The 14,537-nt window shown below is 39.6% G+C and overlaps 1 protein-coding gene across 2 annotated transcripts in view; it reads right to left on the bottom strand.

Annotated features, from left to right (window-relative positions):
- Window positions 1-14,537, bottom strand: part of IFT81 (intraflagellar transport 81) — a 219,388-nt gene that overhangs the window by 97,309 nt on the left and 107,542 nt on the right. For both annotated transcript variants that reach the window (XM_073676298.1, XM_073676299.1), the window contains one exon: window positions 5,408-5,557. In XM_073676298.1, the coding sequence (XP_073532399.1) occupies window positions 5,408-5,557 (150 nt within the window). The remainder of the gene's footprint in view (window positions 1-5,407; window positions 5,558-14,537) is intronic.

Raw genomic sequence — 14,537 nt, 5'->3', positions numbered from 1 at the left:
GCTCGACGAACAGTTCGGCGAACATACGGGTGTTCGACGAACCGAATCGAACTCTAACACTACGGGGGTGGCTCAACACTACTTATAAGGGCCACTTTTGTAAATCAGGTGTAGTCTCAAGCACATCTAATGTAAATAATCAAAGATTTCATAAGTGACATCAGGTGTTCTTGAAATAAAACATCAAATACCTGTACTGGCTAGGGGTTTGCAGGCTGTGACATTTGATTGCATGTAAGTGATCCAAAAGGTTAGAGGTCATTGACTTGATACAAAAAGATAGCAAGGGTATTGAATGCACTTTGAGATACAGTTGGAAACATAGTTCACAAGTTCAAAGTTGAAGGAACACAGGCTGTGCTAGGAGTCTAAGGATCAGTGGTATGTCTGGAGAGAGAAGAATGAAGCATACACTGAAAATTATACTCTGCCTGCAGTGACTTGGTTATACTCTGGGGCTCTTTTGCTTCCTGGCACTGGAAACTTGCAGCATGTTAGAGCAAGATGGATTCAATCAATTATCAGAAAATGCTAAAAGAAAACTTCATTCCTTCTGTGAGGGAGGTGAAGCTAGGGCATCATTGGACCTTCCAACAGGACAAGGATTTCAAGCACATCTCAAAATCAACAAATGCTTGGTTTCCGAAGTCCTGGAAGATTCTTGAATGGGCTTCTCAGACACCTCACTTGAATCCCAGAAATAAAATATTTTTTTTTATGGGTTTTGGAGAAGGTACAGTAGTTGCATCAAGCAAACCCAAGAATATTACAGAACTGGAAGCCGTTACCCACGAGGAATGGGCTAATATTCCTCAGGAAAACTACTAGAAGCTGGTGTCTGGCAATGTATCACATATGCAGCAGGTCATAATAGCCAAAGTGGCTCTACTAAGTACTAAAGATTATTTTCATGAAGGGTTGAATAATTCTGACACTGTATTGGTGATTTAAAATGACATTTTGTTTTGGATATGGAAAAACCACTTGTTATATTAGTCGTGTTCAGGTATTTATATTGTGCTTGTTTGATTGGTTAATTGCAAACAGCAAAAAGTTAATAAACCCAGATTGAAATGGGGGTTGAATAATTTTGATTGCAACTGAATTATGGGCATGCACAGACATCATGGGGCCCTATAGCAAAAGTCCTAATTGGTCCACCCTTCTAATCCACCTTCTCTCTCACTTAAAAAAATATATATATTCAGCAGAGTAAATGCAGTCACAGCAGGGCGTACCTCCTACCATATAAAGACAAGGAAAGTGATGTAGTGCAACCTGAAACACTGTAATTGTACCCCTGTTCTCACCCACTAGGATTCCCCTTTCATAACCCAATAGAGTATGATGCCGCCAAAAATGGCACCCCACACATACTATGATACCCCTACAGTGAATTCCCCCATACACATTGGCCCCACAGTACCCCCTAAATGCACTGTATGCCACCAACACAGCATAATACTGCCACAGTGTCCCCAAAGTAACTCCAAACACAATATAATGCCCCCACAGTATACAGTTGTGCGCAAAAGTTTACATACCCCGGCAGAATTTTTCCTTTCTTGGCGTTGTTTCAGGGAATATGAATGATAACAAAAAAACTTTTTCTCCACTCATGGTTATTGGTTGGATGAAGCCATTTATTGTCAAACTACTGTGTTTTCTCTTTTTAAATATTAATGAAAATCAAAAACATCCAAATGACCCTGATCAAAAGTTTACACACCCTGGTGATTTTGGCCTGATAACATGCACAGAATTTAACACAAATGGGTTTGAATGGCTACTAAAGGTAACATCCTCACCTGTGACCTGTTTGGTTGTAATCAGGGTGTGTGCATAAAAGCTGAGTAAGTTTCTGGGATCCAGACAGTCTCTTGCATCTTTCATCCAGCCACTGACGTTTCTAGATTGTGAGTCATGGGGAAAGTAAAAGAATTGTCAACGGATCTATGGAAAAGGTAGTTGAACTGTATAACACAGGCAACGGATACAAAAAGATATCCAAGGATATCCAGCGTTCAAACTGTGATTAAAAAATGAAAAATCAGGGGCTCTGTAAAAACCAAACCACGGTCAGGTAGACCAACAAAAATTTCGGCAACAACTGCCAGAAAAAATTGTTTGGGATGCAAAGAAAAACCCACAAATAACATCAGCAGAAATTCAGGACTCTGAAAACTAGTGGTGTGGCTGTTTCAAGATGCACAATAAGGAGGCCCTTGAAGAAAAATGGGCTGCATGGTCGAGTCGCCAGAAGAAAGCCATTACTGTGCAAATGCCACAAAGTATCTCACCTAAAATACGCCAAACAGCACAGAGACAAGCCTCAAAACTTCTGGAACAAGGTAATTTGGAGTGATGAGACCAAAATTGAACTTTTTGGCTACTACAATAAACGTTACATTTGGAGAGAGGTCAACAAGGCCTATGATGAAAGGAACACCACTCCTACAGTAAAGCACGGACATGGATCGCTGATGTTTTGGGGATGTGTGAGCTACAAAGGTACAGGAAACTTGAATGCAGCACGTTATCAGCAAATACTGAAGCCAAATTTGCACTCATCAGCCCGTAAGCTGCGCATGGGACGTACTTGGACGTTCCAACGTGACAACGACCCAAAACATAAGGCTAAGTCGACCTGTCATTGGCTACTGCAGAACAAAGTGAAGGTTCTGGAGTGGTCATCTCAGTCTCCTGACCTCAATATCATTGAGCCACTCTGGGGAGATCTCAAGCGCGCAGTTCATGCTAGACAGCCCAGGAATTTACAGGAACTGGAGGCTTTTTGCCAAGAAGAATGGGCAGCTTTACCATCTGAGAAAATAAAGAACCTCATCCACAACTACCACAAGACTTCAAGGTGTCACTGATGTTAGAGGGGGCAATACATGGTATTAAGAAATGGAGTATGTGAACTTTTGATCAGGTTCTTTTGGATGGTTTTGGTTGTCATTAAGATTTAAAAAGAGAAACACAGTAGTTTGACAATAAATGGCTTCACCCAACCAATAACCATGAGTGGAGAAAAAGGTTTTTTTGTTATCATTCATATTCTTTGAAACAAGGCCAAGAAAGGAAAAATTCTGCCGGGGTATGTAAACTTTTGAGCACAACTGTAATACCTCCCACACAGAATTATGGCCTTCACAGCATGACGGCCGCCACAGTCACCCACACAAAGTATCATGGCATTACAGTCACTCACACATGGTATCATGGCTCCCACACATGGTATCATGGCTCCCACACACAGCATCATGTCTCTCATAGTCACCCATGCACAGTATCATGGCAGTACCCCCACACAATATCACGGCCCCCACTATTCCCCATTAACAGTATGATGCCCCTCACAGCCTCTCAACATGCTATCATCGCTCCCATTTACAATCATGTACCCACACACAGCATCCTAGCCCCCACAGTGGCCCACACACAGTATCAAGGCCCCCACAGCCCCCCACACACTATTATAGCCATACACTCATTTTGATGCCCCAACAGTTTCCCACTATAAGTACAACATGAAAAAGCCCTATTTTATGAATGCAATGCTACACTCTGTGCAGACTGAGGCTCTGCGCAGCAGGAATGACATAGTGACATCCTCTCGCCTGCTGTGTTGAGTCTCCGACACACAGTCTGAATGGTGAAGCAGGGAGCCGACAGCTCCGTGTTACACCACTTTATTCAACTCTATCTGCATCCTGAGGATGCAATCATCGTTGAAACTGAGACACCAGGTGGGAGGACAGGGCATCTTCCCCCCGACTCATGGGCTGCATAGAGGCTGCATAGTCGCTGCTATTAATGGCACACCACTGAAATGTATTACATATGGATAGGATAGGCTCCCAAAGAAATTATTAGAGAGAGCAGTGCATGTATGTTCATCTCTTTATTCCCAACAGTGAACTTATGGACTCCAATGGGGTAATCCACATCTATCCTGTTCATATATCATAAATATTCTTGATGGCATATCCTTTTAAATGTCCTCTAAATTTAAGATACCTGAAGCAATCATCCTTGAATTGACACCATTGACTTTAAGAGTTTGGTAAGGAAGAATGCTTTGAGACCAAAAGAGCTACATTCGAACCATTATCAAATAATAGCACCAATAATAAAACCTAGAACTGAAGATACATATAAACAAAGATGTGACAGGAAAAAATGTTCAACCTGACCTTTCTCAAGTTCTGATTATGTAAGGCTCAGCTCACACTGGTGTCATGGCTTCCATTTTTGCAGAATCCAAGACATCATCCAGCATAATCCCTCATGCATAACCCATTTAATTTATAGTGGGTCTGCCATGCACTCACTTTTTTTTCATTTAGGATACAACATATAACAGTATTCTGACCATCAAAATGCAATAAAGACCTAACTGAAAATAACCAATAAAAGAGTGAAATGATCTTAAAGAAGTTATCCACTACTTGGACAAACCCTTCTCATACCCCACGCTTGGCCCCGATAAAATAAAAAAGCTTATACTCACTTCCCGTGCCGGCACCGTTCCAGTGGTGTCGGCACTCGCGGTTCTGGGGTTCTCGTGCAATTTTTATGACTTGTGAGCCTGGTGCCCAATCAGCGCTGGTGACACTGGCCCCGCCTTTAGACAAATCGGACATCAAGAGGAAGTCAGGGGTGCGACTGCTCTCACTTCCTCTTGATATCTGGTTTGTCCGAATGCTGAGACAGTGACACCGGAGCTGATTGGCGCTAGCCTCACGTGTCACAACAACCGAACGAAAGCCCCAAGAACGCAAGTGCTGATACCGCTGGAACGGCGCTGGCACGGAAAGGAGTATAAGATTTTTCATTTCATCTGCGCCAAACATTTAGATCAAGAAGGGGTTGTCCTAGTAGTGAATAACCCCTTTAAGGCTATGTGCACATCTGTGTTTTTCATTTAATTTGATGTTCTCGGTCATAAGAATAGCAAAATGATGGCTATGTTGGATCAGTCACAAGAAGGACACCAACATGGTCTGATAAACTCCACTGACTATGACGTGGTCCATAGGATTTTCTTCATTGTGTTTGTTATTAAAATAGCGCAGTGTATAGTGACATTTTGTTCAGCATGTTTTACAAATATTTTAACTGAAGCTCCAATATATATGTGAACACAGCCGAATTTTTTTTAGAATATAAAGCTGTTTTTTAAGAAATACAAAACAAACATACTTTCTTTGTCTTGCGTCAGCCATGCTTTATACTATCACAATCATATTAACTTACTACTGATAAAATGTGTAATATTTTAGTTCTCTAGGTTCCAAGTGACTACATGTAAGTTATTATGACAAAGAGTAAAAAGGTGTTAAGTTTAAAGAAAGTGAAGTCTCTGAAATAATGCCTGTACAGTAGAGAATCTCCAGCTTACCAGCTGCTGCTGCATACTGTCATGACGTTGTTTTAGGATCTGCTCCGTCCTTTGTAGAACACCATATTCTGCAGTAAGTTCTGCTAATTCTTGCCTCTTTTTCTTGAAAATCAAACTTTTCCCACGAAGTTTGCTAACATAACGTTTAAACTATAAAAGAAACAAATATCTGAAGTTACAGAGGATCGGTCCCCTTCCTGTTATTTTTATGCACATTACATTTGTAAAACAAGAAACACTTTAAGGCTGTGTGCCCATGATGCGTTTTTAATGCATTTCTGCAGCGTTTTTGCAGCTGCGGAAACGCATTAAAAATGCATGGCAGAATGGAAGCAATGTTCCCCAATGATAATCCGCATGTGCTGTGCACATGCTGCGGAAATTTCCGTTGCGGATTATCATTGCGGAAAAAAACGCAGCACTACCAATTATTTTTCGGAAATGCTGCGTTTTCGCCGCCATTAACTTGCATTAGAACGCGCCAATTCCGCAAGACTGCATCTGTACTTGCGTAATTGGCGCGTTCTAATGTGCAGATGGTACCCGGGTGTAGAGGAGAGGAGAGTCTCCTCCACACCCAGGTACCATTAAAAAATCTGTAAAAAAAAGAATAAAATAAAAAATAAATGTATATTTACCTTCAGGCGGCCCGCGCTGCACTCCTCCTTGCTTTCCGGCACTTCGTGGTGGATTGAAGGACCTGTGCTGACGTCAGAGTCATGTGACGGGTCACATAGCCTAATTTACAGTATTGCAAAACACAAAAGCATAAACACTGATATAAATGTATAGAAGAGTGTGAGAATGAGACCATCGAGATCATTAAACCTTCCCACAAGGCTTTAAAAGGAGATTTCAGCTTGTTTTCTTTCTCTCTCTGCCTTGACTAGCAGAGTATCAAAGAAGAAGAGGCTGGCTAATTATTGTTGCAAAAGTGGCCAGTTTTACAGATCGGGGCACTAACTGCATTAATGTGAAGGCACGGATATTATTTACCCTTTTCACTGCTGGAAATTTCAGTGCTTTCAGTAGCTTGAACCTTGTTAATTCTGTAGCTTTAGGCTTTGTATACACAACATCTATCTTACAGGCGTGCGCTACCTAAGCCGCCTGGAAAAGTGGGAAATAAACGCTAAAAAGAATGAACATATCCATTTGTAAGTAAATACGACTTGTTGTGCATATGTTCAGTTTTTGAAGTTTCTTTTAACCGCTTCACGTATCCAAAAATGCAAAGCGGTTAAAAGCAGTGACCCAACATTCTTCAGGCGGCTTGCGCTTGGCAAATGCTCACTAGTTCACACAGTAAAAGAAAAAAAAAAAGATATTGCAGGAAACAACCAAAAGACAATGTAAATGGCGCTTCAAGATCAAACCTTCTGGCATTTCCTGAAGCTTCTTCTGCTTGAAAAACTCAGCAGGTACGCACACATCTAAAAGACGTCAGGTGCACATACTCTTGTGGGGTCTTGTTGGTGGGTTGTTGTTTTTTTACATACATTTTTTCAAGTACAATTTTGGAAAAAAATATAATAAGTGTTCAGCAGGGAAGAATTAATTGATTTGATGTTAATCAAGTTTGTGTCCAATTTTTAGGAATTTGCTGAACTCATCGAATATGAACAACGAGCGAATCGCTTAAAATGGCTACAGCCATTTTACATATTGCAGATGATCAGGCAGAGAAGGCTCACATGATCATGGAGGTCTCCTTTCCAATAATGTTTTGCAGCTATCACATCACCAGGTAGAGCACAGCCAATCAGGAGGGCCTATCACAGATTGTATTAAAGCAAAAGCTGGGAATACAGCAGTTACTTTGTAGAGAATCTGGATCCTGAAAACCATTAAACACTGAATAAACATTACAGATAGTGTGTGAAAGAACAGTAGTAAAAAACAGTTACTATATTTACACCCATAGCCATATATGTTGAGATCATTTTGATATTACTAAGGCCGTATTTACATTATTAAAGAAGTTAAAATGTGTTGGATACAGTCCTAGGAGACCTTACAGTGTGATACACATCTTTTCAGGGCAACTGAAGTACTTGCGAATTGCCATCAATCAAATTTATGAGAAAAATTCAGCTAAACTAGTGAATTTGAATTTTGAGATTTATTCATCTTTAGTATTCAGTCTATACAAATTTTTATTATTATGGGTGAAATACTGAAAAAATAGTAATTCAAGTTTAATCACCATAAATAAATGTACGTGTGTGTATGGTTTATGGGTAAACAGATTTCTACCCGTTATTTATATTGTGAGGTCTATAATCTGTTGTATTTACTTGAGTTTGTATTCTACTATTAATGTAAATTTGTTTCCAGAACTATAGGAGAAGGAGAAAGAAAAACATTTTGGTGGCCAACTAAATGCAGAACACAATAGAATTAAAGTTGCAAGGTGCTGAGGCGAGGGAATAGTTAGAGGCTGGCCAAGGAGCACTGTCCAGACAATACAGGCCACATTTAATGATCTCATTCATAGGTTACATAAACAGGATGAAGAAAAGAATACTGAAATGTTGCAAGAAATAAAAAGACGCATTCTGATCTTATCCCCAATCTCAGATGATATTCATTCCAACTTCAAGGACTGGCACAATTATAACGGATAAATCTTATTAACAGAAAACCTCTTCTCCTGCTGTTGAATTTGAGCAGGACAGAATGTACATTTAGTTTTCGCTGCCTGTTCATGATACGTTTTTATAAATGATATCAGGCAATATAAATAGACAGAAGGATAGTCCCTATTAAAAATAGTCATCTACAGATGAAATGAATAAACAACATTCTGCATGAAGTAACTGTATGTTCCATTATGTTTCATGAAAGTGACATGGTTCCGCTCCAAAGTCCTTCATTATCCGTAATGGGGTATCATATGCAAAATGAATAAAAATAGTGCATTTTGTACAGAAGAATGCAAATTATAAAGTAAAGGGACCCTCCTGTGTGACATAAAAATGTACTGTAAACGTATCTCGCAATGCTTATTAAAGTCATGTAGTACCCCCCTTTTCTAGGCCCAATTTTTTTACCCCTGTATGGACAAAATACTTCTTGGGCTACTCTGTTCTCAGTCTAGCTAACGCTATGCACACGAGAATCATTCGAGGGTCATGAAAATCAGTAAATCAGTGGCAAATGAACATAAGGGCAAAGCGCAACTTTACTAAGAATTGCCCAGATATTCGAACATACTTCTGTGAAACTGAAGAAATGCTTTACATACCTAATAATTAAAGAAATTCTTGAACTTGTCACAACACGTGCAATTTGGAATAAAAGCAAAGCATTCAGCTACTACTTTATTGGTAGAATGATTGTGACGCAACAAGGCTATGGGAATACATCTGTATATACATTTGCCCCTCCGTCGGCTGTCGTGAAGTTTTGATAAATGGTCACTATACTTTTAGACAACTTGATCTGATTTGATAAACAACGTGCTAAACAGGTAATTTGTAAAAATTCTACAATTTTATGGCTTACTCCTTACAAATCACTCAAAATTGTTGGCCACTAGGCGTTTCCCTTCAGTCTAACTTGTCCCCATCGCTTTTTGACTTCTTGTATGGCGAGTAACTAGTTCAGGGTAGGAAAGCCACTTTAAAATGGCAGAAAATGGTGGGAAGTGAGACAAAGGAAGTTCTAACATCTATAGTACAGGCAGAATACTGATAAAGAGGAACCACCCACTAAATAAGAGTGGATTGCAAATTGCAGAGCAAGAGAATTGTTCCTGGACATACTAGCCGGCTATTTGAACCAAAAGAAGTTTTTACTTACTGTGGGGGATGAGGGCAGCATGACCATGGTTTACACATTTTGTGAGAAAGGTCAAGTACTCTAAGTCTTCACGGATAGAGCCTCATAGACTCAGGTGAGCAGTGAAGTCCAGAGTGCAGAAACTGAGTGAGAAAGTACTCAAGTATCATAAGAAGTTAGGTGGGTTCTGCACCAATGGGGCTAATTTATCAGTAGAAGGGAAGTTTGGTGTGAAAAGTACTAGAAGGTTCTTAAAGTGTGCAGCCCCAGATCATTCGGTCTTAAAACAAAGAAGGCAATCTTACGTTTTCTATTTTATCGAGTAGCAGGAGAAAGAGCACAGCGAACTGGTGTGATTTGAGAAGGGCAGGTTTGTTAGCGGCCCATTGGCAGCAATTTTAACATCCGGAAACTACAGCAGGTTCCTTATAGTAAGATCTGGGTACAGTACATTGTAATAGTCCAGTCCCATCAGGAGGACAAATGCATGAATACGTTTTTGTAGAGCTCAAAGGGAAAAATACTACTTGATCTGTGCTATGTTTCTTAGTTGTAAGAATGGGGATTTGACAAAATTTGCAATCCACTTTTTAGAAGCTTCCATAGTGTACAAGAAACCTCCATATTAGGGTACGTTTACACAAATGTATTTTCAATCTGTGTACTGACAGTGTAAAAATCAGACCTCACACCGACATAACTCGGACCAATGTTATTCAATTGGACTGTTCAAAAGGCAGATCTTTCACGGACTGAATGTCTAAGTGAAAAAAAATTTTGCAGCATGCACCAGTCTCTTCCAGATTTAAGAGGAGACTCGCCTATTCAAGTCTATGGTGCACAAAAAATAAAATCGGATCCCATACACATCAACTGTATAGCATTTTTTTTTCCAGATACACTGATGAGCAAAAGGATAACAATGTTTTGAACTTTTGACTTTCAGGCTCCATATCTCACCATCCAGCTGTATACATACCCAAGGGAGTTGACCAGTATGCACTGACTTTGGGAACGTGTAACAGAGACCTGGGATCAGATTTCGGTTGAGACATGCTTGAATCTGATCGAGAGCATGCCCAGAAGGAGTCAGGCAGTGTTAAAAGCCAAAGGTGGGTTTACAAAAGACTATCAAAATAATAAAAACTTAAATTTAGACGATTTTTATGAACAAAACAGTAACAATGCAGTGACATGACAAGAATCTGCATAACTAATCATATGTTAAATAGATGCAAGTCAAATTTATGTATGAGATAGCCAAGATGATTGTCTATAAAATGGTGGTAGTCTCATGTTCGAAGCAGTAGTGGATGGTGTGATATGGAGCCTAAAAGTCAAAAGTTCAAAACATTGTTACCCTTTTGCTCGTCAGTGTATATTGCAATTCTTAACTTAAGAAACGGTATTTGTTCTGCATTTTTATTAACTGCTGATGTATAAAAACGAATGCCATGTGGATGTTATATAGGTGTAAAACATGAACATATGGATGGTATACAGATGCAAAATAGGCCCTTTTTCTGGATTAAAATTTGCTGATTTTTTAATGCTGTCATGAGATCTTAGTCTTACAGAAAGAATTGTGCAGGGATTTTTCATTTTTTGTCACATTAGGGCCACCCAATACCATCCATTTTAAATTTCTTCCAGACAGTTACAAAATCTTTATGTAAAGTTACATCACCATTCAATGCTTCAATGCTTGCCTTTGTTAAAGGTAAATGGTCAGTCAAGTCATGCTGCCCAAAGCAATCAGAGCCTCGCTGCATGATTATAGTCACCCATGTTTCGCTCCGAAATGCTCTGATGTTTCAGAGAAAACTTACTTTGAAGAAATGGCTGGGGACAATAGGGAGAGACAACTCTAGTCCGATGCAGCCTCTGGCCAGTTTCTCCTCGCCCCACTGCAGTTGATTTACAGGTCTCTACCCAAGTACACATATCTGAGAACCCTGTCAATTTTATAGACAGCTGTCCCTGGCCGGCTATTCTAATTATGTTCTAGCGTCTCAGAGAAAAACATACCTGGCTGCAGACGTGCAGCCAGGCTTTCATTCATGCTGCCTGTGAACTGACCAGCAGGTTCCTTTTAACTTAATTCATGATCTGCTTTCATTGTAATCAAATTTCAGAATCATCACAAAAGAAAAACCTGAATATTCTCCTCTGTATTTCATCAATTCAGAGATGGTATGAAAAGGGAAAGGGAAGATGTATTTCTGATATTTGCTACACTTACCAGGAGGCAAATCCTTTATTCTTGGAGGCATTGTTTTAATGAACCATGGTGGATAATTTATTCCTGGAAACAATTTAAAGTATCTCCATTCTACTAATAGCCACATGATGGAATGAAAGCCACAACGAACAGAATGCAACTCCCAGCTAGTGTTTTGTGTCACATGTGCCCCTTTCTTTCTACTCCTGTCATCAACCAATATATATTCCCAATATGAGAATGCATATGCTCAACAAGAATCTGAATAAGTCATGATGGAACTTCCAAATGATCAGAAATATGTTCTTAAATAATAAGCAATACATGTGGTTACCATTTGGACAAGTATTATAAGCATTTGGAAATACTTCAAGTAGACAAAAAGTGTAATTTATGTGACAAAGGTAGAGTCGTAAAAACAAGAGCACATAAGACAAGGTGACATGCACTTGGTCACAGCGCCCTGTCCTGCCAATCTTTTCTATTTATTGTTAGGGTAAAAAGCTTCCAATTCATTTTCTGCTTCATGCACCGACAAGGCTAGAACTATTCATGTTCAAAATTATTATTTTTTATTTAAATTTCCAATAGCTGGAGGCCCCACCTCTGGGACCCCTAGCAGTCTCTATAATGACGAGTCTCTAACTCCCTGTTACTCCTCAATGCTAAACCACAAAATAGAGGGCTCTGAATGAAGTAGTTGCCAAGCATGTATCTGTATCAGTACCATAAACTTTAGGCAAAAATAGAATTATAGTGTAAAGTCAGTCAGAGGCATACAGCTCAAAAAAGCTACTTTGGACAGACTTGACACTAGCCACTCCATCTAGAAGTTCCCAGAGGAGCGCCAGCCTTCACCCTTTAAAACCTACACTGGAATCAGGCCCCCTGGGTTGCATCTACAGAGTAGCTGCTGGCTGGAGAAATGAGCCTGAGGCAAGAATGGTCAAACTATCTGGTAAATAACAAGAAAGAGAAAAAGACAAAATCGGAAGACAAAACCTTAGTCTGTGGAAAAGCCAAGGACAAATGACAAAAACACAAATAAAGTCAAAGTCTGACAGACCGGAGTCAGTGTCACGAGCCATAGCCTGGTCAGACAAAGTATATCAGCATAAACACCATCAAAAATTAACCGCATGCTCCCATAGAAAAATAAATATATGTAATGGAATGCGTAACACAATTCAACACATGTTTTAGTGGCCCTTTGTGGTCTGACAAAAAAGTGAAAATATTGGAAAACGATAGACAAATTTCCCTTTCTCTCCGTTTTCTCCCAATATTGGCAAAAAATAAAAATAAAAAAATGATATAAAAATTAGACCCTACATATCACAAAAAAGGCAAAAAATATTTAACAACCAAATAAGAAAAAACTTTAATCACTCTTAGAACCACATGTACAACAAAAAACAAAAATGTGCTTGGCAATGAACACTGAAAATGTCCCGAACCTGAATTGGTTAAAAACAAGAAAAATTGTAAAACGGCACAGGAGTATGAGAGGTAAAAGTGAACGACTGATATGACAAACCTTTCAATGTGCTGCAGGTTGTATTACAGCTACAGCTAAGAAAAGAATCGTTAAAAGTATATGTAAATACAAGTGAGCAAGCTTTCGAGTGTTTGGTTCTAAGTGTATTTTGTCTTAAGTGTGTGACGTGAGATTCAGTGACTTTGGACTCAGGGATATAAGGAATATATAGCAATAAATACAATTGTATTTATTGCTATATATTCCTTTTTTTTTTTGTTATCTGCGCATTTCCTATTAGGAAAATGAGCTCCATGATTGACAACGCCATCCAGTTTTCATCTTGTTGCATGTATGCAATCATAGAGTAGCCATTTGAGGATGCATACTGTTGTACATGATGTATTAACGTTAAACATTTGGAAGCCCAGATACTGGATTTAAATGAGCAACTTGTAACACTATGATCCACTGAGAAAATGGAGAGGAGTTTGCTGATCACTAAACAGGAATTCGCTGGGTTACATGTGGGATGGGATGACAGCTAGCTGGGTGACAGATGGTGGCTTAGAGGCTCGTCCTGATCTGGTACATCCGAACAAGTTTGCCAAGTTGGCAGATGAGGGGATGTCCGTACAGTAGTAGCACTACTGCAACAAGACACGTCCTCTGAAAGCCAGGGGAATGCCTGCTCTAATGGAACAGGAGTGCAGAGAAGTATAGACATGTGCTGGTAGCAGGGGATTCAATTATTATGGTAATAAATAAGAAAAACTGTCACAAAGACCAGATTGTGGAACAGGGTGTTGTCTTCAATGTGCACAAAATTAACATATCTCAGATCAGTTTGATAGATTACTGAGAGGAGCTGGTGAAGACCCAGTAGTAATGGTGCACATTGGCATCAATAATGACAAAGATAGAGGTAGGTGGAAAGTACTTAAAAATTATTTCAGGAATTTATGCCATAACTTAAGGCAAGAACCATTTTCTGAATTACTACCAGTATCATGCCATGCCAGAGAGGCAACAAGAAATTAGTGATGTAAATAAGTGGCTCAGAAATGGTTGCACGAAGGAGGGTCTTGGAATTCTGGACAACTGAGATGACTTTGTTGTCTACTGTCTGAACCTCAATGAGGAGGGTCCAGCTGTACTGTGGATAAGAAAGGGGAGGGCTATTACTGTACAGGAGCGGAAGATAGAGCAGATAGTGACCTGGGCCTAAAGGGCCCAATACACAATAGATAGCTGTCAGTTATCTCTTCTGACTCCTGCACACAGAGAGCTTGCTCTGCGGTGCACTCCTGTGAGCTATACAAGAGTGTCATCATTTATGAACTTATAGGGGGGGGGGGGCACAATGTGTGAAACGAATGAATGAAAAAAAATCAGGAAAAATACATTTTAAAATTCTGCCTGAATTGTCATTCCTAGATATGGCCCCGCTTTCCCTCCCCCCCAAAAAAGAGTCCGATATATAAAAATGATTGTTATGGGTAGTGGAATAAAATTTATAGTGATAGATTGCCTAAGAGTGCGGAGGGTGACAGATTTATGGCCCTTGTCTCCACGTGTCTCAGAACTGCAAACGGACTGATGTGAGCTTCTTTGTTCCATTCAAATTATTATGAATATTGAGGTTTTGA

Source organism: Phyllobates terribilis, unplaced genomic scaffold, assembly GCF_046119375.1.
Source record: "Phyllobates terribilis strain yellow unplaced genomic scaffold, ASM4611937v1 Scaffold_1__5_contigs__length_1240528914, whole genome shotgun sequence".
NCBI classification, from domain to species: Eukaryota; Metazoa; Chordata; class Amphibia; order Anura; family Dendrobatidae; genus Phyllobates; species Phyllobates terribilis.
This window is presented reverse-complemented; position numbering and strand designations above follow the sequence as displayed.